Source organism: Serinus canaria, chromosome 4A (assembly GCF_022539315.1).
Source record: "Serinus canaria isolate serCan28SL12 chromosome 4A, serCan2020, whole genome shotgun sequence".
In the NCBI taxonomy this organism is placed as follows: Eukaryota; Metazoa; Chordata; class Aves; order Passeriformes; family Fringillidae; genus Serinus; species Serinus canaria.
In genome coordinates, this window is record NC_066318.1 from 697,946 (window position 1) to 723,698 (window position 25,753).

The window sequence follows — 25,753 nt, forward strand, 5'->3', positions numbered from 1 at the left end:
TGAGGAGCAGAAGGTGCCTTGTCCCTCCCTTCTGACATTCACTGTACATGCAGGATGCCTTCCCCCAGCCCAGGCTCCTCGTGGGGCACTGGGGGCTTGGAGGTCCCTGCTGCCCTCCTGTCCTCCCCAAGCTTACAGCAAATGTGGAAAGAAGGCAGAACTGGGCCCTAGGAACCACATTCCCCTTCTCTGGATGGCGCCAAGGATCTTTTGTGATTGTTTGCTCTCAACAGCTCCACAAATAAAGCACCTCCTGAGGCACATCACTTCTGAGCTGGCTGATAGCTCCCATCTGTTCTTGCAACCCTGCCTCCATTTCCTGAGCTGGAATGCAGAAACCTTCAGGTGTAAATTTGCAGTTTCTGTGGCTTTGGGATTTTACAGCGCTTCCAAAATGCCTGGAAACAGAAGAAAAACTGCCTTTGGGACGTCAGAACCACAGACAGACCAAGCTGAATTTCCTCCTGTCTGACTGTGTTTTTCCCCTTGTAATCTTCACTGTTCCCACAGCAGAAATAACACCTCCATTTCTCCACTGGTCTGCATTTTAACCTTAAAGTGTGAGTGCAGCTGTATTCCCTGGGAGGCTGTACACAGCATGTACAACAAATAAAATCCTAGATCTGTTCTTGTTCTCAGGAATTCTCTGCTTCCCAGAGGGATGGTGGGAGCCCTGTTCCTGGCTCCTCAGGGCACCACCCCCCTTGTCAGGAAGGTCCAGCTGCCCGAGCATCAGGCACTCTGCAGCCACACCTTCCTCAGAAACTCCCCTGCTCTCTGACAGCTGCCTCAGCTTTTCATTTTCTCACCTTTGGAGCTGGGAGTTTGTGCTGGGGGAGGCCTGGATGGAGCAGGGCTGGCAGCACTCTGTGCCAGGGCAGCCAGAGCATCCACTGGGCTGATGGAGCATGAGCCTGGATCCAGAGCATCCCCTGGGCTGATGGAGCCATAAACCTGGATCCAGGGCATCCCCTGGGCTGATGGAGCATGAGCCTGGATCCTCCTGCCAATGAACCTGCAGTGCTGATGGCACCAACCCAGCAGTGCCAGGGAGAGCAGATGAAGCTCCTGGCCCTGACACCTAATGGGAGTCTGGGTTTGGTGCAGAAAGGAGGGAAATGACCAATTCTGGTTTCACTCTGCAGTCAGCTGTGCAGAGCCTCTCCTCTCTGCAGCACAGGCTGAAGGGTGAGTTGTCAGAGTTGTTTTCTTCAACGGTTCAGAAGTAGGACTGCAAGAAGGATATTCTGGGCAAGAATCAAAATGAATAAGAATTGCTTTCAGGATCTGTCACAACCAGAGGCAGCCTATATTTAGCTTCCATTGCTCTGATTTAGAAACAGGGAGCAATGCTGGGATATTTAGAGCCTTCAAAGACCTTTTCCAACGGACTGCAGCTCCAGAGGTTCCTGCTGGGGTGGACAGGCACTGATACTCTATATTAGTGTTCAGTGGTACACCAGCCAGTCTGAATGTGCCACAATAAGACTGGCATTATTGTGAAGGAGCTCAGGTTGCAATTGCAGCTTTTTACCATTTCCCTGACTGTGCTGCAGGACTGTTGCCAGTTTAAGGCTTTAATGCTTAGCAATTACTCACAGGAGTGAAGGGTTCATTCATCAGCTCGGGTTTAATCTCAAGCATGATACCACTGCACCCTGAACACTGTACAACAAGCTGCTCCTGTTATCTGGGCAAATGAGATCTTGATGGGCAGGCTCAGGATGAACAATCTGATATGGCACTTCCCTCCAAAAACCTGTGCAAGGCTTCCACCAACCAGGCTGCAGCTGTCACAGGAACAGCTTCCAGTCCAGCTTTCCCTAAAGCAGCAGTTGTGGGGACACCTGTGATCTCACACCCTGCTCCCCTCTCTTTTCTGGTCAGAGGCTGCAGAGATGCTCATCTTCTGAAGAGGATCCAAAGGCTGCTTTTGATACGGGAAATCTCTCCTGAGTTATCCAACTAACAGCAAGAAGTAGCTGCTGAAAGGATAAAACACTGATTATTCATAGATAATAGGAAGATGTTGAATAATTTCAAACTGCGATTTCACATAATAGGTATCTCAGACTGTCTATATTTAGCCTCCCAAATCTATACTTAAACTCCTACGTAAAAATGGCCAAAAGGAAATCAGCCATTTGGAGCTGCTTGTTACAGCTCACATTATTAGCAGTAGGAATTTGCTGGTACCATTTAATTTCCCTCTTCTCTTTCTAATCCTCCTCCTCCTCTCTGATCCCAAGCTTCTTCCCCACTGCCTTCTCTGCCTTTCAATAAGGACACGGGACAGCTGCCTTGGGCTTGGAAGGCCCCTGGCCAGCAGCACCTCTGGGAGCCTTCAATACAACTCAACCACCTCAGTGACCCCAGAAGGTTGATGTGGTCCCTCTGCTGCTGTGCACTACTCCCTCCTCTGGAGAGCCCATCCATCCATTGGCCTATTCACCAGTGCATTGAATTCAACATCATGTTGTGTCCTGAATTTACCCAGACACATCTGTGGCCCCGTGGGCTTCGAGGGATTCTGTGCACGAGTACCCACAAGTGAGAGCTCTGGCACCAACACTCTGCTGCCCAGCACCAAAACCTTGGGCCTCCCATCCCCTGCTTCAGAGCTGAGGCAATTCCAGCCATCACAGCAGAGGACATGGGAAGAAATGGCCAATTCCCTTTAATGAGCTGCCCTTGACATTCAGCAGAAAGACATGAGTGTACTGAAATATGTGTAAATAAGGTTAACCCATCAAGAGAATTGCTCCTAAAATTGAAACATGGGGTCATCTGCTGACAGCTCTGTTCCCTCCACACAGAGTCATAGCAGGGCCACTGTGGCTGCACCCACAGCTGAGCCAACATTTTCATTAGCACCTGCCATTTCATAGGTTCTGTATCTTGGCCATTAAAAAAAAATTAAAAAGGAAAAAAAGAGTTCTTGGCTGAAATTTCACAGAAGCTCCTTGGGCCTGTTCAACCTCAGTTCTCCACCTGGTCCTGTCAGCTGTTCCTGCCCAGCACAGGGTGAAACACTCCAGCATGGGATCCCTGCCTGGGAAATCCCTTTGCACAACCTGGGCTGACAGTGCAAGGGGCAGGAGAGCAGAGAATCTGTTCCTGCAGAGCTGCTGCTGTGGCTGAAGGTGAATTTCAGCCACCTGCTAGAGCTGGAGGGTTTTGAGTTAGCCTCCAGTACTGAGGTCTGGCTGATGCAGCCCTGCTGTGCTGGTGGCTGTGTCACAGAATCAGAAATGTCACCCCCTGAAATCACACCTGGGGCTGGCAGCTGAGCTGTCACCCTCAAAGTCAGCTCTGGAGGGTTCACGGGGTGTTTGCCTCCTGCTTGCAGCAGGCTGACAGCTCCAGGCTGACCAGCTTCTACAACTGCTTGTAACAAATTCTCCTGCTGCACAGGACAGATCTCCTGAAGAGATCATGCAGTGCTCTCACCCAGCCCCAGGAAGATGCACCTTTCATCAGAAGAGGGAGCAGAGGAGCAGCAGAGTGCACATCAGCTGCCTCACCCCCACCCTCAGGAGCACAGGAGGTTCAGCTCCAGGTCCATCCTGAGGTTCTGCAGCTGCTCCAGGTCCATCCTGAGGTTCTGCAGCTGCTCCAGGTCAGGCCTCAGACTCACTGCTCTCCATCAGTGTGAGAGCCACAAACATCCCAGTGCAGGTACACCCAGCCTCACATTCCTCACAGCTCTGCACTCCCAGAGCTGCTCCCAGAGACCACCTGGATTCATTTCCCTCTCCTCACTCACACCCCACAGCAGGCTGTGCCTGCAGCACCGTGGAACAAATGCAGCACACCCAGAGCTGTCTGCAGCAGGGCTGGCTCCCATGCAGCTCAGCACAGGGGGTGTCACAGCAGCTTTGTGTGACTGCCAGGCTCCAGGGGCTGCCCTGGCTGCCCTGAGCATTCCCCCACGGCTGTGCTGCATCCCTCCCTGCTCCCAGCAGCTCACCTGTGTCCTGGGGGCTGCAGCAGCCCTGGGAAGCAGCACCAGCACCTGCCCTGCCTGCTCCTCCCCGTGCTGGGGGACTCCCAGCCCTCCTATAGACCCCTGGCACAGCTGAGGTCTATAAGAACCTGTTTGGTGTTGTTTACACACAGCCTTAATCAGCTCTGGGTTTGCACTGGTTCCTTTGTGCCATTTTCCCCCAAAGGAGAAGGGTTCTCCTGTTGGCTCTCATGCAGTAGCCCTGAGTTTCTACATTTTGTTCCCTTCTCTCTTGTGTCCTCTCCTGCCTCATGAAGCCTTCAGAAGCACATCCCTTCCCCCATGGCTGCTTCTTACCATCCTCACTTACCTTCAGTGACATTCCCATGGAAGTGCCCTGCTGACAGGCTGATCAACTCTCACAACATCACTTGAACTATTGACCAGTCTTCAGAGACTGGATTTAGTTGGTTTTTATGTTAAAGAAATTGAAGAGAAACAAAAATAAAATTTCAGACCTCAATATGTTCAGGTAAATGGTGCCCATGTAATTTGGATGAGGAAACACCTCACAGAAACTATTTATGTGAATGCTGAATGTGCCTCAATGAGAACTGTAATTCATCTTTTCTCTGGCTTTTCCTAGCTAGAGCTAAATATTGCCATTGGGATATTTTATGTTACATGGAAGAATGAATTTTAGTCTCAATGGGAGGCTTCAACACAGCAAAACACTTCAGCCCTTGTGGAGCTTTCAAAGGACACGAGTAGTCCCACTGAAGTCAATGGGATTTAATGCCTCAGAGCAAAGCTGAATCCAGCTGAACCACTGTTGGTTTCATCTTGCAGAAGGCAGTGACCTGATACCCCCCTTCAGCCCCAGCCCAGCTCTGCTGCTGCTCTCCACCGTGCCCAGCCCAAGCACCAAACCCAAATCCTGCCTCACCTGCAGCTTCACAGCACTCTGGTTTAACACCCACATTCCCCAGGGATCATCTCTCACCTGCTCTGCTGGAAGGAGCACTGGACTGGCTGCTGTAAACTGAGATCCCAGGGACACCATTTACCTGTGCATTTGCTTTGTCCTTTGTTAATCAGAAATGTAGCACACTGCCATTGCAGGGTGGGCTCCCTGTGCCCCGTGTCCCTCCATGTGTCCCTCTGTCCCTCCCCATGTCCCTCCCTCTGTCCCAGCCCAGGGCACCCCAGGCAGGGCCCAGGAGGGGCTGCAGCACCCCCACTCTCAGGGTGCCCCTGTGTGCCCACAGGACAGGGATTGTGGCACAGCCCCTGCTCCATGCAGTGGGGCTGAGCTGAGCCTAAACTCTGGCACCCAGGGCACAGCTGAGCCTTACCTTCAGCAGGTTAGAAACACCTGTACAAACGGGAGGAGGAGGTGAGCTCTCTCCCAGGGAGAGCAGAGAGGATGTGATTTAAATCCTTAACTCTCCCTGTCTCTGAAAGGATTAGATCAGCCTATGATGGGGTTTTCCTGTTGGTGAAGTTTCTCTGTACCCTTCAAATCAGCACCATCAGAGAGAGGTTTAACCATGGACAGCTGTGTCAGAGCAGAGGCTTCATCCCTGCCCTGTGCAGGAGGTTTTCCAAGCTTCTGTTACCAAAAAGGGAGCAGGCAGGCTGAGCAAACCTGTTTGCTTGCCAATTTAAGGATTACAATTCAACTGAATGCTATGGCTCTGTGCACCAAAGCAACTAAAATATTGACAAGGCTACTTCCAGGACTGATAGCATTGCTAAAAAAAAACCTGCAGTAAATGGGGCAATTGACTGGAGCTAAAATGGGGAATGCTTTCTGGGCTAAAAATTCCTCCAGATGTATTTATTAATTCATTATTCAATGATGACGTGCATAATGCTGCGTGCATTTAAACATGAGACACTGCTGTAACTGCTTCTTGAAATTCTGATTTGCTTAAAATATTTAGTCCATTTTCATGTTAATTAAGGAGCAGTCAAGAAGGGAAGCCATGTATCTGTGAGAGGAAAACCAGATCTCATTGAAAGGAGACTTGCCCCTTTCACCTTGCTCCTTAGCCAAAATCTCACATGACCTCGGAAATCCTCCCGTGTATTTCAGCCATTTGAAGAAATCCCAGCTCCAGGACAGCACAGCCAGCAGAGGTCAGGGGCTGGGGGATGTCAGCCGTGCTCAAGAATCAGAGGTGAGCTACAGAATGGAGTGCTGCAGCTGTCCAGAGGAAATCAAGCTGTTGGAGCCTGCTGGGTTCCAGGGCAGATCTTTTGCTCCCTCAGTAGTGATAATTGTACATCTGGCAGGGAGGATTTGCGAGCAGGAGCAGCTCTCAGTCACTGCTCTGTTGCAGTTGTGGCTGCAGGATGCCAGAGCTGGCTGACCAGCTGGGAAACAGCAGGTTTTGCCAGCAGGATCAGAAGCCTAATCTTTCTGAACACTGTGATATTATTAGTTCTGAGTTCCAGGTTTTGGGGGCTCAGGATTTTCGTCTCTCTGTTTCAGCTCTCCATCTGTTTGCCGGCCCACCCATCCTCTTCCTCAGGCAACAAATAAAGTCATCCACAAAAAAACACTCAGGGAAGAATGAGGGGCTGGCAGCTGCAACCCAAATCCCAAATTTTGTCATTACAATAGGTTTTGGACCCCCTCCAAGGATTAAAGTAGCATTTGTTCAGCCAGTGCCACTCTTTGGTTTCCATGGCTGTTCCAGACGATGCCCCTCTGGCTGCCAGGAGGAGATGGAGCAGAGCAGACCTGCCTGGAGCCTGGTACCAGGAGGGAGCTGCAGCCCCGAGGATCTCAGCAGGACCAGGCAGAGATCCCAGGGCATTTCACCCAGCAGGCTGAAAACAATTGGCAAAATGCTGCCCAGAAAATGCTGCTGAGAGAAACAAGTGGAACAGGTAAAGCAGAAGAGAATGAGGGCTGGGAAAGCAGCTGCTGCCTTGGAGAGAACATTGCCCTAAGAAAATCTCTCTTTGCAAACACATCTTCCAGCATTTCACAGTTCAACAGAAAGCACAAGCAGAGCTACCTCAGGAGATTTTGCTGCAGTGAACAAGTACAAAGAGACTCCAGAGAATAGACAGGCACTTGCATCTTCCTAGATTACTGCATTTCTAGAGCAGTTTGCAAGGAGTGTGAAATGGATCTGGGTGGCTTTTCCCACCTGCACAAGTTTCATGAGCAATTTCCTTGCTTTGTCCTGCTCTACTATTCTGTTTTCAGTGACAACACCAGCATCACTTTACTGATACCCAGTCAAACACAAAAATCACAGGCAGAAAGGAATTCTCCTTCTAGAACACGCCTGACTCATCCTGGTGAGTCAGGCTATCATTCCTTTCAGCTTGATTCTGCTGGTGCCATATTCTATGCAATGGAAAAGAGAGAAATATTCAGGGCTCCTGACAGATTATTCACAAATTTAAGCACCAGCAGAATCAAGATGCATCAAATTTGCATGGGAAAACAGTGGCTCCTTTGCAGAAGGGCTGGTTTCAGTTCAAAGTTTCCTCTCCTTTGCAGTAATTAAGCAGCAGTGAGGTTGATCATGTCACTCAGACTGTCCAGAACATTTGCATCCCCTGGGTGGGTGAGAAGCCCCTCCAGAATAAACCTTTGGTCAGGCTCTGCTGCTGCTGGAGGTGGATCAGCAGCCAGCCCAGCTCCCCCAGCTGAGGAGCAGAGGCTGGAGGACGAGCAGCCAGCTCCTCTGGAGATCAGATCTGGGAGACAGAGCTGCCCTGGGCCTTCAGCAAGACCAGTGGTGTTTTGCTGAAGGCCCAGGGCAGCTCTGTCTCCCAGATCTGATCTCCAGAGGAGCTGGCAAAACCAGAACCCTGTGCTCCCATTTGGGCTTTGTTTCACATTCCCCTGCAAGGACCTGGGCCTCTGCTCCAGCTGGGAGTGGATCTTCCACCCAAAAACCTCTGCCCTCAATGGGCACAGGGAGTAGCCCAGGTAAAGCTGGACTTTGTGACCAGAGGGGCAGCTTTGTCCCCTTCCACCCCAGCCCTGCCTGCTGTCCCCTCCAGTTGCAGGTTTTGCTTTAAAGCTTTTTTTAAACCACTTTTTCCTCCCCTGGCCCCATCCCTGCTGCTCCTGGGCACTTTCCAAACTCTGCTCTTACTCTCAGGTGAGGAACTTGCCTTGAAATCCCAGCCCCTGTCCATTTATCACCACTTTACACTCTCCTGCTCTTACATCACTGCTCCCTTCCTCCTGCAGGACACAGAACCTGGATTTTAAAAAGCCAAACCACAGCAAAACCCCCAACAAGATCTTGTCTCAGTCTTGTAGAATGTCTCCAACCTGGCAAGGTGGAGATTTGCTCTTTTCTGTAGTTGGGTGTTTTGTGACTTCTAAGAGGAAATCAGAGGGAAAACCTGAATGGACATGGAAAATAAAGATCTGTGCCAGCTCCTCTTGCTTAGGCTTCTGCAGAGCCTGTGCTGGGGAAAAGGTGTTACTCAGATTTAACTCTGAATAAATTTCTGGGTGGCTCAAGCTCCTTCTCCAGATAAAGACAAACTTCCCCCCTGCCCAGGCAGGAGGGGGGTGGAAGGAAATCCCCAGGGAGAGGTGAGAGCCAGGGCTGGCAGGTGGGGAGGGTGTCTGAGCAGGGCTCAGGCTGGCTGGGAGCAAGCACAGCCCCAGGAAACACCAGTGGTGTTTACAGCCCAGAGTGGGGGGTGAGACACCAACCCCAGGGCTGCACAAGGTCCCCACAATGAAATCCTTGCCCAAATTACACTTCTGGTGTATTTCAGCTTTGGTGGCACACATCTCACTTGGTTTGTCTCTGATGAGTTTGTCACTGTTGAGAGCAGAAGTGAAGGCACAAATGGCATTTAGCACTTTCACTAGGCAGATTAGAAGCATTAATTAAACTCATGTGATCTCAGGCACGATAATTTGTTTTCCTTCATTCTGCCATCAACAATTGCTGCCACTTCTCCTTTGCAGGAGCCTGGGTGCAGCAGCCCCTGGCAAGGGCTCAGCTCCAGCACCCAGGGCCCCTGGCACTGAGAAGAGGGAGCTGGGAGGGTGAAAGAGCAGACTGGGACATGGTGCAGCTTGAAATCCTATTCAACAATCACACCTTGCTGCTGTTCACTACTGGGTGGGAGCTCTTTGAAAGTTTTAAAGCTTTTTTTAAGAAAGAAATGTACAGGTATCTGGATCCTCTCACTTTTTCTGGGGAAAAAGTTTCCTCAGCTTCCCCAAACTTCAGTTCTTGTCCCCTGAGATCCCAGCAGGCTGTGTCCTACCCAGCTAAAGGGAAAGACAGAACCTGAAATGGAGCCACAAACCCCCAAAGGCCCCAGACCTGCAAGGGAAGAGCAGGAAGCGCATGGAGAGCTGAGTGTGGAGCAGCTTGGTGGATCTGCCCCAGAAGTGCCAGCGCTGCTCCAACAGGGAGCCATGAGGAAGAACCTCAGAAATCTGGGAGGAAAAGGAGAATTAAAGGAGGAAACAAACCCAAGGCCTCTTTCTGGCTGCACTACAGAGGAGACAGAAGTGCTGATCATTTTCCCAAATACTGTAATCTGAAGTGGCATTTTCTGTTCCTTTTTAATCAAATGGATTGTTTCCCTCCTTAGAATGGTGCTGAGCCTTTTAACACTGCTGCAGAGCCAAGACACTGCTAATAAATATTTAAAGTCTCAGAGCTTTAAGTGAAAAGAAGGATTTGTTGGATAATATTTCATTTCCCTTAAACTGTTTATTCACCATTAAAATTGAAAATTTTAATTTTATGGGGATTGCTCAGAGAGCTGATGTTCAGACATTCCCACAAAAAACCCAAGAGTCAGGAAGGCAGTCTATAAATAACCACCTTGGAAATAACTTCTGTGACTTGGACACAACCCAGATGAGATTTTCAAGTGTGTTGTAAATTACCCACAGCCAGGGCACAGGTCAGAAGTATTTCCTAGCACTGAGCCTCATTCCTCACACTCACCTGGCAGCAGTGGGGTACACCTGGAGCACAGAGCCCTGAGGTTCAGTGTTGCTCACCTCACCCCTGGGGGGCATTTATTTTATTTTATTGAATTTTTTCCTGTGCTGCCAGAGCAGCTTTGTCTCCTGGCCTTGCACTAGTGCAAATGATTAAATGCAGGAGGAGGAACCCAAACTTTGGTGCCAGCTTTGTACCAGAGAATGGAACCTGCAAGGTCCTGGCAGATGCTCACACCAGCAGGGGGGTGCCTGCTCTGTGCCCCAGGGAAATCACCCCCTGAAGCTGCCCTGGGCACCACTGCCACCCCCCTGAGCCCTCAGAGCAGTGCCCAGGCTGTGCAGAGCAGGCTGGCTCCTCTCCTGGGGAACTGGGCTGTGCTGGCTCTGGGAGCAGCCCTGGTGAGCACTGCCAGCAGCAGGGCTCTGGGTCAGGAGCAAGAGGAAACCCAGGCAGTCACACAAACACCAGTCCATGGTGAACTGTTCATGGCACCAGAGCCTCTGACAGGCTGGGGATCTCAGGAGAGAGAGGCAGAGGCTGCAGCCAGAGCAGGGGCTCATCCCCAGCAGGGCTGGGCTCGGTGGGCAGGGCAGACTGTGCAGCCCCTCTCTGAATTTCCACTCTCACTGCCTCTTGCAGCAGTCCAGGAGCCCTGGGCAGGGCTCCCAGTGCCTCTGCAGCCCAGCAGCTGGAAGGGATGCTCTAAAACCACAGTGAGCAAGCAGAGAGTAAGCTTTGAGTGCCACTGCTTCAAGTGCCTGTGACTCAGGGAGACTGGTGGTGTCACCTAGGGATGCACGGCTTAGAAACATCCCTCTCTCCTCTCTGCACATCCCCCCCTTGGGTTTTAGTGCTGGCACCTCAGACAGCTCTGTTCCTAAAGTCAAGAAGGCAAACTATACAGAGCAGGAAGAAAGGGAGGTGGGAAAAGTGAGCAGGACACAAGGATGCCCTGAGACAAGGAGAGCATAAAAACTGGAGATGAAATGTGATTAAGGCAATGAAAAGGAACAAGGGAATAGCCACACATGCTGCCTGAGAAAATGGGCAGAACAAGGACACTGAATGCTGTTACCTGGGCTCAGGGTTAGCTCAGGAGCTTTGGCTGTGGAGGTTTGGCTGTGCTGGTTGAGACAAAGCATTAATTAAAGCATTAATTAAACTCATTTGATCTCAGGGCTCAGTGTTAGCTCAGGAGCTTTGGCTGTGGAGGTTGAGACCCATTTCACCCCAGCCTGGGCTAGCCAAGAATAAAGTCTGATGTATAATGCAGCCTGTCAACTGAGGCTGCTTTTCTCTAGAAAGGGAGAGGAGGAGAGAGACAGCTCCCTCCTCCATCAGAGCAGGGCACAGGGGTGGAGAGGGAGCCAGGCTCAGCTGGGGCAGGACAAGCTCTGTCCCACACACGTGCCTGGCCCAACAGGGCTCCAGCCATCTCGTGCCAAGGCACAGCAGCAAGCCAGGTTTTCAGCTTATATCTGATTGAGCTCTTGCTCTGTACACCGAGTTTGAGCCTGGTGATCTTCCTGACCTGTCCAACCTGCAAGAGCTGAGCTCTCTTTCACTGCTTTAGCAGACTGAGGTGGAGATGGGGAACTCTAAATTTAGAGTGGCCTCAGCAGCACGCTGGGGCTGCCCATGCTTGCACTCTGCCCTCTGAAAGGATGATGAGCAAACCAAATCCAGATATCCTTTTAATCTGGCCTATTTTGAATCCAACTGCAAGGAAAGATACTAAAGCTGCTGCTGGGAAACGTGCTGCTCCATGAATTAGTAATTGTGTTTATCTTCTGCATTGGGGATTTTTAGCCTGTGCTGCTGTTTTCTTCCTGCCACTCAACGTGGGGAGCTTTTATTTGAATGAGACTGTTTCAAAGCACTTTTACACCCATGTAGAGCCAGGCACTTGTTTACTTTCTGACAGTTATTTACTTCCTGTAAATATTTCACAGCCACAGGACCTCCCAGATGAAAGCAGAGTTTGCTCTGTGCTCCTGTTCAGGAGTCTAATTAAAACCAGAATAAAATGGGAGGGCTGGAGCTAAGTGCCAACTGCAATGGATGGATCCAGGGGGAATTCAGCAAGGGAGCCTCTCTTGGCACAATTACTGAAGCATAAAAGCAGAGGGAAAGTGCCCAATTCCCAACTGAAAGGGAGAGGGAGAGGGAGAGGGAGAGGGAGAGGGAGAGGGAGAGGGAGAGGCAGCAGTGCTCCTGTCAGCACACCTGTCAGGCACACCTGAGGGTCTGGCAGACTTTTCCCAGAGCTGGCACTTTCTCCAGGACGTTAATGATTGCAGAGGAAGGCAGGGACTGTGCTCTGCTGCCTCTGTGTTTGCAGAATTCCCACACCCAGAGCTGCAGAAAAGCCAGCCACTCCAAAGTAATCACATAAAGAGGAAGGAAAAATAAAGATCAAGCACTGCTTCCCCTGCTCTGGCTTTTTTGGGTTTTTTTTAGAAAGGGCTTGTTTGCTCTTGGTTAAGGAAATATTTCTTACCACAGCTGTCTACAGGGCAAATTGCTTCAAGTTTGGAATGAGGATTTTTCACTTAAAAGAGTGCATTTGGAGACAAGGGAGATTATGAACAATCCTCTAACAAGATCTCAGGCCATCAGGCTGTTTAACATTATTGATCAGTGCAGGCAGAGCACATTTTTTAAAAAATCTATCAGATGAAAATGGAAATAGGTTTCTGGTAGTGACTGCCCACGAGGTTCATTTCCCTTGGCAGCAGAGCTCTCCTGAAGGAGGGCAGCCCCCAGGCCTGAGGGGGTGACCCTGCCAGGAACAAGCTGCCCTGCAGCCCTGCCAGCCCAGCAAACCTGTGGGATGCTGCAGCTCCAGCAAAAAGGGACAGCTCAATAAAAACCACATCAAACCACTTCAGGGACATCTCCCCCCAGCCCATGGCCACAGCAAACCCACTCAACGGGGAGGAAGATCACCTGGGGGTTATTTTAGACACTCTCCTGGTGAGAGCACTGAACACAAGTCAGAATGGATCCAGATCTGATCCATGTCACCCTCCCAGACAACAAAGCTTTCATCTGCAAGGGCCCGTGCTGGGATCACAGCTCTGAGGATTTGTTGGCAAAATAAATAAAAAGAAGCACTTTGCTTTCAAATCAGTGCCCCAGAAGTTGACAGCCATAGTAGTACACAACAGAAATGATTCCTATTAACAGCTGTGCTTATTCTAATGATGTTGGCATTCTCTGTGAAGATTAATTGGCAATAATGCTGCAAAAACTACTGCACGAGAAACATGCACCATAAACCTAAAATAATTTGACTGACCTGAGTTCTAAAGTAAAATATTTACAGTAATGAGATTCTAATTATCCTTTGTTATGGCAGCTGTTCTCCCCACTCTTCTTCAGTGATAGGCGATGTATTGTTTCAACATTTTAGCCCCATTTATTTTCTCACATTTGCATTTCCACATGCACAGAAAATGAGAGGAGATCATTACCTTCTTCACTTTGCATTCAATTTACATCAACAGCACATTACCTCATCCTAACTCATTTGTCAACCCCAGAAATTTGATAACAAAAGCTACTGTCAGTGATGAATAAAGATCATTTCAAATGGAGCAAGAAGAAACAAGATGAATTATAGGGTTCAGGACTTTTTGTTTGCTCAAGGAAAGGAAGAAAAAGGATTCTTTTCCACCTAGACAGGAGGGATCTCACGAGGCTGCAACTCAAATTCAGCCCCTCCTCTTCACCTGCTGGGTGTGTGCTGCACACAGGGGCACCCCAAACCCAGGAACCAGAAATGTCTGCACCCTGTGCCTCACAGAGGAACATTCCTCATTTCCCAGACTGAGGGAACAGAATTTATGGGTCATAAGCTCGAGGAGAAGCTTTCCCAAGCACCCACGGCTGCTGTGGCCTCAGAGCAGGGAGTGGTGCTGCAGCCTGGAGACAGCAGCACGTCCAGAGGGCACATCCCTGTCCCTGCCCCATCCCTGTCCCTGCTCCTGTCCCTGTCCCATCCCTGTCCCTGCCCCATCCCTGCCCCTGCTCCTGTCCCATCCCTGTCCCTGCCCCATCCCTGTCCCTGCTCCTGTCCCATCCCTGTCCCTGCCCCATCCCTCTCCCTGTCCCATCCCTCTCCCTGCTCCTGTCCCTGCCCCATCCCTGTCCCTGCTCCTGTCCCTGTCCCATCCCTGCCCCTGCTCCTGTCCCATCCCTGTCCCTGCCCCATCCCTGCCCCTGCTCCTGTCCCTGCCCCATCCCTGCCCCTGCTCCTGTCCCTGTCCCATCCCTGCCCCTGCTCCTGTCCCATCCCTGTCCCTGCCCCATCCCTGCCCCTGCTCCTGTCCCATCCCTGTCCCTGCCCCATCCCTCGCCCTGTCCTGTCCCTGTCCCATCCCTGTCCCTGTCCCATCCCTGTCCCTGTCCCATCCCTGTCCCTGCCCCATCCCTGTCCCTGCTCCTGTCCCTGTCCCATCCCTGTCCCTGTCCCATCCCTGCCCCTGTCCCATCCCTGCCCCTGTCCCATCCCTCTCCCTGCTCCTGCCCCATCCCTGCCCTGTCCTATCCCTGCCCCATCCCTGTCCCTGTCCTGTCCCTCTCCCTGCTCCTGCCCTGTCCCTGCCAGGCTGGGAGCCCCCCAGTGCCAGGGAGCACAGCCTGCCCCGAGGTGGCAGAGCAGCAGCTGCCTCTGCTGGGCCCTGGGACATCTGGGGACACCTTAAAGCCAGGGCTGGCCAGAGCAGTAAACAGCAGCTGCCCTTTGAACCAGGGGCCGAGCTGGGCCCCGCTGGCGCTGGCAGAGGGAGCTGGGCAGGGGAGAAGATGGCAAAGGTCCCCCTGACACTCTCCTTATGGCTGCTGGGAGCCTGCCTGGCTGCTGGAAACACAGGTGAGTGCATCTCAGAGCAGCAAACCCTTCCCTCGGGCACAGCTGGCACAGACACTGCCTGGGGACACGTTGTCACTGGGAGGGGACAGCTCAGAGGCACTGCTGCATTTCCCTGCTCCTCTTCAAGGCTCTGCTCTTTGCTGGGGAAATGAAATAATGGCTTTTATGCTGATCTTACACAGCACGTGTCACAGGGGTGAATTCTCAGAATGGATTTTTCCTTGGGTTTTTGCATCTTTGAGGTTTCAGAGCTCGATTCAGCCACTTCAGAAGGCACACACAGAAGGGGAGAGGGGGAGAGCCCTGCGGGGGGGGGTGACAGTCACACGTCTTTGTGTGCCATCCCTTTGTCCTGGAGAGCAAACAAGTGCTCACTTCCATAAAACTCTCCTTGGATTTGCCACTGCCGGGATTATTTAAAGACAAGCCCAGGCTGTGGGATGCAGCCAGAGCTGGGGACAGGAGAGAGCAGCTGATGGATGTGGGCAATCACACACAGTAATGCAGGCTGCTGATTTATCTGCAGCAGCAACACTTCCAGCAGAGGCTGCTTCACATCCAGCCTGAGCTCCTGCCTCCTGCCAGGCTGCCCTTTCTTCTCTCATTAAAACATACCTGGAAACAGGTTACAAAAAGGCTCTTCCCAAAATGTTTGCTCAGCAATGAAAAGGGAGCAGAACCTCAGATTTTTGCCACCCCCACCCAGGTGTACCCCCCATAAAATCCAGCGGACAGGACAGGTGTGCCCTGCCAGCACCTGCCTGGAGACCTGTGTCACTGTCTCAGGTGGTGGTTCAGAAGCTGGTAAATGGTCTGGGAGTGTATGCTCAGGGTGGGGGGGGTCCCAGCCCCCAGGGCCATTCCTGTCACACCACAGAGTGACCTCTGCAGTGCCAGTAAAGTTTTGCTTGTAAAAGCAGCAGGTGGGACCCCCTGAGGAAGGTGGGCACAAACAGCCCACTGAGGAGCTGGCCCAGGGGGGGAGGAAGGCTCCTGTCCCCCTCCTGCCTGCAGGAGATGCTGGGACCCAGAGCCATGGGCAAGGAGGATGAGGAGGGAGAGGAGGAATTGCCCCTTGCTCCCAAGGGCCAGAGCTCTGCAGGGGCAAATGGCCAGCACAGGCACCCAGGGCAGGACAGGCCAAACCAAACCTCACAAGCAGCAGCAGGAAAAAGCCCATTATTTTCCCCTCTCAAACAGCTCATTCCAGTCTGTGCCTCTGCAATGGGAGATTCTCACACCATCTGCTTTAGGGTATTTCAAGCATCAAACTTCAGCCCTCCCAATCACCATCTTGCCATCAGCCATTTCTATTGCCTATTTTGACTTTTGGCTCTGCAGATTTGATCCTTTGGATTGGGCTGAGGTGGGGCAATGAAGAAAGCTCAGCCCAGAGTGACAGTGCTGGACTGTCTCTGGCCATGGGCAGTGGGGTGCACAGCTGGAAGGGTTTGTTTCTCTGGCCATGGGCAGTGGGGTGCACAGCTGGAAGGGTTTGTTTGCTGGGAGGGCAGAGCCCAGCCAGCCCAGCCCACATCTCTGGCCATGGGCAGTGGGGGTGCACCCTGGAAAGCCTCATTTTCTGGGGGAGCAGAGCCCAGCCCAGCCAGCCCAGCCCTGCCCAGCCCTGCCCTGTCCATTCCAGTGTTCCTTGGCAGCAGAGAGGCCAGCTCGGTGCTGCAGAGGCAGCGCAGAGCCAACTCCAACCGGCTGGAGGAGGTGATCCCTGGCAACCTGGAGAGGGAGTGCATCGAGGAGAAGTGCAGCTATGAGGAGGCCCGAGAGGTGTTTGAGAACGAAGAGAAAACGGTGAGTGCCCTAACCCAGCCCTGGCCCTGTTCCCTCCAGCTGGGGCAGGAGGAGGGAACAGCCAGGAGAAGCCCTGCAGGGCCAAGGGCAGCCTCTGGCGTGGCAGGTCCTCAGTTGTGCTCCATCTTTTGGGCTGGGGAGCTGCTTCAAAAGCTGTACCAGACCCCACTGGGATATGGAGGTGGTGGCTGCCCTGCAAGTCTTTCCCTTCAGCTTTGGAGCCACCCAGGTACTGCTTCAGTCAGACAACACCCAGAAATTAGAAAACAAAGGAAACTTTTTCTCTTTTCCCTTTGCAGATGCAGTTTTGGCAAACATACGTAGGTAAGAGCTGCTTTCCTCATGTTCTAATGCTTAAAACTCCTCTCTCAGTGCATAAAGACCTGATGTTCCTGTAACAAATGTATTCCAGCATCCAGGAGCTGTTTGGGCAGAGCCACTCTGAGCTTGCACTCCAAATCCTGCAGTGCCCAGCCTGGGTCTGTCCCACTGGTACAGAAATGGCAAGCCAAAAAAAAGAGGATGCCTCTCATTTACCCTCACAGAACAGAACCAGTTCAGGCAGACTGCTGGATCTCATTGAGCCCAGGTCACGCTCTGGGCTTCAGTTTCAGCTGTGCCACGGAGTAAAATACCCCAGCAATAATTAACACCCCTTCAGCCAACAGCAAATGCTCTGTTCTCCAGCAGAGACCTCCAGATCAGGCACAGCCTTGTGAAGGCACAGCGTGAATCCCTGGAAATGCCAAATTAAAGTGGAGACTCAACATGATCATAGCAAACAGCTGTTTGCAATTCACACCCTCACTTCACTGCTTTCTTTCCACTGCTACTTCTTCCTTAGAGCCCCAACCCCAACGACTCCTTGGTCCCTTAACAAAACGATTTCAATGCCCACTACACCATCTGAAATGAATTTTGAGGACATTTCAATAAATGAACTGTTTGGTAGATTGGCAGAGTGCCCAGAACATCTCACTAAAAAGCCTTAAATAATTCAGATTACTCAGTCCAGACTATAAAATAAAAACATTGCATTTGCATTGTAGGACTGTCCTCTGAAAAAACAACTGATGAAACCCCACACTGCATTTGTTTCCCTGCCACTGTAACAAATTGGCTCCTCAAAAATAAGGAATGCCATCTATTCCTCTGTCACTGGGGGTGCCTGCTCTGCTGGTCCCAAGGTGCAGCCCACAGGAGCTCAGCCCTGAGCCCCAGCTGCATCCCCACCCTGCCTCAGAGCTCCCAGCAGGACTCAGACAAGCCCAAACCATTTTGTTCCTGTTTGCATTTTGCATTCCAGCCCTTTCCTGAAAGCCCCATGGGCTCCCACACCATCCTGTCCCTTCGCAGGACACAAACCCCAGCCCTGCCCTTTCTCCAGGCCTTGGCACAAACACTCCAAAGGGCATCCCCCATGGTTTAACATCCCCATTTGCTTCTCCAGAGCTGTACATCCCCAGCTTTGCCATAGGAGTGTTTTCATTAGAGCCTCAGGTGCTCAGCTGGCACATGGGGAGAGATCTAGAGCAGGTAAGAGTCATGCAGGACTGAGAAAGAAAGAGCAGCAGGAAGGTTCTCAGTCCTGACACCAGACAGGACTGCACACCCCCGTGGACAGACCCAAACTTTCACAGAACAGCCTGAGTGTTAAAACAACCCAGCCTGGGACACTCAAAGCACTCCTGGAGCAGCAAACCTGCTACACTTGTCTAGTTTGGCCAAGCCACGAGCTCCTGCTGGGGATGCTGCAGGAGGGTGGGTGCAGAGGGGTTCTCTGAGATGGGCAGGGCTGGCCCACAGGAGACAGGGGACACACACAGAGCTCCAGGGGACACACACAGAGCTCCAGGGGACAGACACACAGAGCTCCAGGGGACGGACACTGCCCTGCTGTGCTACCCCAGCGCTGCCCTGGGGTTGCACACTCAGCTGCCAGGACCTGGCAATTCCCCAGCCCAGGGAGGAGCTGTGCTGGCTCTGGCAGGGCTGTGCTGGGTGTTAGCCCTGTGTTTGCTGACTCTGTGCTCTCTCCATAGATGGGGACCAGTGCAACCCCAACCCCTGCAAAAACGGAGCCGTTTGCAAGGACCAGATCAACTCCTACGTGTGCTGGTGCCCAGCTGGCTACGAAGGCAAGAACTGTGAGATAGGTACGTGCCAGGCTGCTGCAGGGGCCCTGCTGCTCTGCTGGAACCCTGGGATCAGCGGGGCAGAGTCACCCTCTGGGGCTGCCCAACACCCACCCTGCTCTGCTGGAAGGCAGGAAGGGGTAAATGCAGCCTGCTGGCCCTGGGGATGGCAGGGGGACATGCCAGGGGACAGCAGGGCACTGGGGACAGCAGGGGGACATGCCAGGGGACAGCAGTGGCCCTGGGGATGGCAGGGGGACATGCCAGGGGACAGCAGTGTCTGTCTCCATCCTGCCCAGCCCCCAGAGCAGCCCCAGCTCCCCTCTCTCTGCTGAGCACCTGCTCTTAGGCAGGGCTCAGTGAGACTCAGGCTCAAGGTCTCCTGTTGGGCTGTGGCTGCCAGGACAAATGTTGACACAGAGCCCTTCCTTTATGTCCCCAAAGCACAAACCTTCCTGGGGCTGCTCAGTCAGGGACAGCCTGCTGGCCTGCTGAGAGCAGAGCTCCCCACAGACCCCTGGGACCCCCACTCTCCCCTCCCCTTCCTCAGGCCAGGCTGAGCAGCAGGGGCTGGGCAGGGCAGGACTATCCTGGCTTCCTCTCAGTGGCACTCTGCTTAATTCATAATTACAATTATCAGCAGCAACCTTGATTCTGGAGGCAAATAAAAGGGAAATATTTTCCTGATGGGTTGAGGAGTTTATGAAAACCAAACAGCTGATAATTTAAGCAAGAGGGATATTCAGCTCTTATAATATAATCAGGGGCTGTGCAGCTCGCATAATGTGCTAGACTCACTGCACTAATAAAAGATTCTCTTTCTAGTTGTATTTCTGCTCTGGCAAGAGAGGATTGTACGTTAAAAAGAGCATTTCAAAGTTGCATCAAATTTAAATAGTCTCATTGCAGATTTCTTGGGGAAGTGAGGAGCAAAAATAGAGCTGGAAGTGAGGCGTGAAGAAGAGCTCTGTAAAAATAGTAAATGATGGCATTAAAATGGCTACAGGAAGGGAGGTGTCCTTGAGGAAGTAGGAGTGGAGTTAATCTGCTGTCAGGTTATTTGAAAACTCACTGGGAATTGCAAGGGCCTCTGCAGGTTTGTGGTTCCCCATCTCCAAGGTGCTCCCCCAGAGGAGAGAGGGCTGGGCTGGGTGCAAGGGATGGAATCCTGGCTCTGCCCTGGGCTGGGTGCAAGGGATGGAATCCTGGCTCTGCCCTGGGCTGGGCTGTTCCATCACCCATCCTGCTGGAAGGGCTCCTGCAGGCCAGGCTGGCACAGCTGATGGGGGCCTCAGGAGGAGCACAAGGCTGGTCCTGAAGGTTGGAGCCCAGCACAAAGCCCTGGTGGGGAGCAGGGCTTGCTCCAGGCTATGCAGGCTGCTCTCCCCCACTGCCAAAAGCACAGAAGTGGGGAAATCACGTGGCTTGTTACCAAATATTTGCAGAAGCCCTGTAGGGTCAGGTGCCACATTTCAGGCAGCACGCAGCTGTTGGAGGCAGGAGGCTGTGCCAGGGCTCTGGGGGGCTCTGTGAGCTCCTCAGCCTGCCCACTGCTCCTGCCCTTGAGCAGGGATGGGACTGCCCTGCTTCCCCTGCAAACCACCATCTGCTCTCCACAGCCTGGGTCACCCACGGGGTTCCTGAGCCCAAAGCCCCCACTCCCAACAGATCTCTGACCAGCTGGGTTCCAAAAGAGCTCTCCCTGTTTCATTGTCATTTCTTTCAGACTTCACTTGTGCTATTAAAAATGGAGGCTGCAAGCACTTCTGCAGCCATCAGCCCCCACAGAAGGTGGTGTGCTCCTGTGCCCCTGGCTACAAACTGCACGAAGATGGGAAGTCCTGTGAACCTACAGGTTAGCTTTTAAACTGCTTTCAAGAGATTTGGGTTCAAGTTTTCAGGCCTTGTCCTGGGTTTGGTGCAGTGCTTGAGGCTGCAGCTTCACAAAGGGCTAAAGAATATCTGGTTCTCCTAGTGCTCCCCAGCTTTACCCTGCCCCTAGACCATTGCAGTACCTATGAACACACTGACACATGCAGACCCAACCCACCACAACACAGCAAATTAACTGGGCACGAGCACCTCAGAAGAGATCTGGCAGAGAAGAGATTGAGCAGACAAATATTTTGTCATCTGAAGTCAGTTTACCATTTGATGCTATGACATTTCTAAGAGCTGGCTGCAGCAGGTTGCACACCCAAGCTCACATGCAGGTACCTGCAGCAGGTTGCACACCCAAGCTCAGGTACCTGCACAGGGCAGCTCCAGCAGGGAGCATTGACCTCCTGAAGGTGCTGGCAGCCAGCAATCAGTTCGGGAAGGATCCTGGGCTGGGAATCCTGTGAACAGAGGGACTCATCCTGTGTTGCCCAACATGCTGTATCACTTTCACTGGACCAGAAAGGTTAACAGTTAGCAAGAAGATTGTCTTTCAGGTTGGGTGATTGTCCTTCCTGCGAAAGCTTTGTTTTGTTGGCTCTGAAACCTTCATTTCAGAGGCTGAGCCCGCAGGTTCCACTTTCCATCACTCAACACTCATTTGAGTCCTGTCCCTAAAGTGAACTGTTTAAAAATAAAGGATGAAGTCTCAGTAGGCCACGCTCACATCTGATTTTACACTAATGTTTGTTTGCTCAGTGCTTCTGAGAGCTTTTCAGATGAAAGACAATGCCTGGTGCTATTTACTATTTTGACTGCCACCACCAGCAGGAATTCAGCACACACTGCGTGGGAGAGGAATGGGAAGAGCTTGTCTGAAACGAGCCTACAGATGAGTTCTTCATTAACAGAGGAAATACACAACTCTGGGAAGAGGTTATTAATGTTTTCCTCCCCTTGGTGCCAAGCAGGATTATCTGTACAATTGGCAGCTGTTATTTCCTGCCCTGTCCCAGCTGGCTGTTATTGCTCTGGAAATGCCCAGCACAGGATTCCCAGGTATGCAGCACACATCCTGCCAGGAGCAGGCACAGCTGCCCCAGCCCATCAGGCACAGGTTCTCAGCACAAGCTTTTTTCACTTTTAAAGCTGCTCAGATGTCATTTCCACAGCCCAGAAACAATCAATGCCTTTGCTCCTTTTCCATATCGCTCACACCGGGGCTCCAAGGCACAGGCACGGGTGCACAGGGTGCACGTGCTCAGCCCACAGCCTTGAGCTGGTGCCAAGGATTTCGCTCCTGCCTCCCCTCTGGGGGCTGGGAGGTGTGGCACAGCCAGCCCCAGCTGTGCCCGGTGTGGCACAGCCAGCCCCAGCTGTGCCCGCTCCTCCCCAGTGCCGTTTCCCTGCGGGAGGATCACGGCTCCCGAGGCCAAGAGGAAGCTGACGCGCTCCATGAACACCTTTGAGCACTGGAACACCACGGGTGAGGAGCCCGAGGAGGGCCCCGAGGAGGGGCAGGACAATGGCACGGAGAGCAGCACGGCAGCCCCCACCAGGATCACGCCCGTGCTCAGGACGGGCACGCGCGTCGTCGGCGGCTCGGACAGCATGAAGGGAGAGGTGCCCTGGCAGGTACCAGCTCTTTGGCAAACCCTCTGGAACCCCAGCAGGCCCTTCTGAGCACAGAGCATCCTTCCTTTAAACGCCCAGAGCCTGTCTCTGAGGTTAGACTGGCAATAGTCTCGAGCCTCACAGGAGCACAGCTTCTTTCCACACACAGTTTTATGCCACAGCAGCAAACCTTGCCTGCGTGGGGCTCTCCTCTGGCAAAGAAAGCCAGGAGTCAGAGTCACAGCAGCTTTACCCAGTGGGGCACAAAGGGTTGAGCTACTCCAACAGATTGCCCATGAATGTAGTCCATGAATGTGCCAAAAGTAAGCTGAAGGCTGAGGGAAGGGAGTTTGCAAGGAACAATGCAACTCATGTTTTGGCTCCATCAGATCAAAGAATCACCCAACAGCTTGGGTTGGAAGGACCCTTAAAGATCACCCAGTTCCAACCCCCTGCTGTGACCAGGGCCACCCTCCACTGGTCCAGGCTTACACAAACCCCAGAGTGTGATTTGCCCTGCTCCCACAGGTTCTGCTGGTGAACAGCCAAGGCCTGGGCTTCTGCGGCGCCTCCATCATCAACGAGAAGTGGCTGGTGACAGCAGCACACTGCCTGAAGCCAGGCTACACCCACAACCTCACTGCTGTGGCAGGTGAGCACCTGGCACGAGGGGAGGGACGGGCACAGGGCTGGACAAGGGCACTGACCACAGTGATGGCAGCAGCGGGACACGAGCTGCTGTGGGGCCTGACTCGAGCTGCTGGGGGCACAGAGGCCCCAGCTGAAGCTGCAACACTTCACCAGCCTGGTCTCTGCAGGTGCCAGCACCTCTGGCAGGAGCAGTGAGCCGGGTCTGCCTCAGTCCCACAGCCACAGAGCTGCAGGACCCCAGTGTGAGCACAGATCAGCCTGGCCATGGGCGAGCTCACTTGAGCCAGAGGCTCATCCAGCCAGCTTTGAGATCTGGTGGAAGAAGCATTCCCCTCCCTTATATTTCTTTGCTTCCCCACTTCCATCCCTGAATCACATTCTCAGGTCCCCAGCAATAGAAAGCATGTCTAACGTAACAAAAGCCAGCCGAAAGTCTCCCCCGCGTTTGGGCTGTACGAGCAGCCGGGGAGGGAGCTGCCGTTCCCTCTCTGCCCACAAAAGCCCTCCCGAGCCCGCAGCACCCGCTCACCTCAGGCTGGCTCCGCAGGTGCTGCTCAGCGCCGCCGGTTCCGGAGAGCCCGGCGGGGCCGGGGAGAGTCCGGCGGGGCCAGCAGAGCCTCCCCAGCACGGCCCGAACGCCCCGGGGGCTGCGCTCGGCAAAAGCCATCCTTAATGCTGCTCAGCCTGCGGGGGATGCGGCCCCAGCTGCGGCCCTTCCACCCACCTGAGCGCCCCCTGCCCTCTCCCCACCTGTTACACAAGGTGGGGGTGACAGGCGGCCGGCACCGCTATCAGAGCATCCCGCAGGTGCCGGTACCGCGATCCCGGCATCCCGCAGCTGTCGGTACCGGCACTGCCATCAGAGCATCCCGCAGGTGCCGGTACCGCGATCCCGGCATCCCGCAGCTGTCGGTACCGGCACTGCCATCAGAGCATCCCGCAGGTGCCGGCAGTCGCCCTGAGCAGCCGAGCCTCGGGCGGGCACCTGTGAGCATCAGCGGTGGCATCGCTGCCCTCCCGCGCCCCATCCTGCCCCGTGGCTCTGGGGGGTTTAGAAAAGGGAGGTTAAGGTTTCTTTTCACTAATACGTTGTTTTTTCTAGACCAGTATTTTTCAGCAGCGAGTTCTGCCCCTTTTGCTGCACAGGTGGCATCCCCTTACCGCCCTCTGAGGGTGCTAAATCCCCAAAACAGCCTTAGTTTTGCTGCTAACTCCGGCAAAAGCATCTGCATCTTTGGTGCCTGGCTGGGCGATGTGTGCCCGGTGTCACAGCTGGGTAGTGCCGGGGGCCTGAGATGGGGGGGAACCTGCAGGTGCCTCTGACAAGGAGCCTGGCCAGAGCAGGCTCAGAGGCACCTGAGGGCTCAGCCCTCTGCAGCCCCTGGGCTGGGCTGGAGTGGCACGAGCTGGCTCCAGCAGGGCACGGTCCTGGTGCTGCCCGAGCCCTCTGCAGCCCCTGGGCTGGGCTGGAGTGGCACGGGCTGGCTCCAGCAGGGCACGGGCTGGTCCCTGGGGCTGCCCGGGGTCCCAGCCCCTTTGGTCTCGCAGGTGAACACGACGTCAGGAGCGATGACCACACCGAGCAGGTGCGCAGGGTGGTGAGGCTGCTGCCCCACCCCACCTACAACGCCTCCATCAACGAGTACCACAACGACATCGCCCTCCTGGAGCTGGAGCAGCCGCTCACCTTCAACAGCTACGTGACCCCGGTGTGCCTGGGCAGCCGCGAGTTCACCAACGCGCTGCTGAAGCAGGGCGTGGGCACGGTCAGCGGCTGGGGCAAGGTGCTCTTCCGCGGCCGCAAGGCCACCACCCTGCAGGTGCTCAGGGTGCCCTTCGTGGACCGGCCCACCTGCCTGAAGAGCACCTCCACCAGCATCCTGCAGAACATGTTCTGTGCGGGCTTCCCGTCCGGGGGCAGGGACACGTGCGAGGGGGACAGCGGCGGGCCCTACACCACCGAGATCGAGGGCACCTGGTTCCTCACGGGCATCACCAGCTGGGGAGAGGAGTGTGCCCTGCCCGGCAAGTACGGCATCTACACCAGGGTCTCCAAGTACGTCAAGTGGATCAAGCAAACCACGAGGCTCCCCTGAGCCGGCAGGGAGGAGCGCCGTGCCCTGCTGGGGAGGCTGGACTGGGGACACGCGGAGGGAGCACGGCAATTCCCATGGCTTTGAGAGACCACTGCATTTCAATAAACGTTTCTAGATGAAATAACTTCTGCTCTTGGAAGGCTGAAGTTGAGAGAATGCAATGAAAATGTGGTACTAAGGAAATAAAAAGCTCTTTTAATGACCCCCAGCTGCATTTCTGAACGCACGGCGCTGCTGAGTGGTATAAGTCCCCAAATCCTGAATGCAGAGGTTGGTGGATCAGCAGGGGAATGGCTCACACATGTCCCAGGCCAGTGTGCCACCAGCCCTGCCCACAGCTGGCACACAGCAGTGTGGGCAAGGGAAGCCCAGCAGGCACTGGTGCCCCAGCAGCATCCCAGGAGGCCACAGGGAGCTCCTGTGGAGCAGTGCAGCCACAGTGCTCCCAAACAGGGGTTTTCACATGGAGGAGAGGCTGGGGACACCCCAACCCTGCTGGGATGGGTGCAGGGGACACTGGGGACACCCTGAGCTGTGCTGGGATGGGTGCAGGGGACATTGGGGACACCCTGACCCAGCTGGGATGGGTGCAGGGGACATTGGGGACACCCTGAGCCAGGGCAGGCTGTCAGCAGCTGCTTGTTCAGACTTCAGTATGAGTGCTAAGGTGCCTCTGCCACTTTAATTGCCACTGCGTCCAGCAAGAAACTGATTGGATCACCTGCCCCTGCTCACCTTAAAATCAAAATGCATGGAAGAAGGTTTTAAGTTGTTCCAAGGAAATG

General features: G+C 53.6%; 1 protein-coding gene across 1 annotated transcript; it reads left to right on the plus strand.

Annotated features, from left to right (window-relative positions):
* The first annotated feature begins 14,655 nt into the window (after nt 1-14,655).
* On the plus strand, nt 14,656-25,170 carry F9 (coagulation factor IX). The gene is made up of 8 exons (XM_009090581.3): nt 14,656-14,785; nt 16,431-16,594; nt 16,894-16,918; nt 18,637-18,750; nt 20,456-20,584; nt 22,004-22,242; nt 22,750-22,873; nt 24,421-25,170. The coding sequence occupies exons 1-8, from the start codon at nt 14,719-14,721 to the stop codon at nt 24,966-24,968; spliced, it is 1,410 nt and encodes a 469-aa protein (XP_009088829.1). The 5' UTR covers nt 14,656-14,718; the 3' UTR covers nt 24,969-25,170.
* Nucleotides 25,171-25,753: the final 583 nt, after the last annotated feature.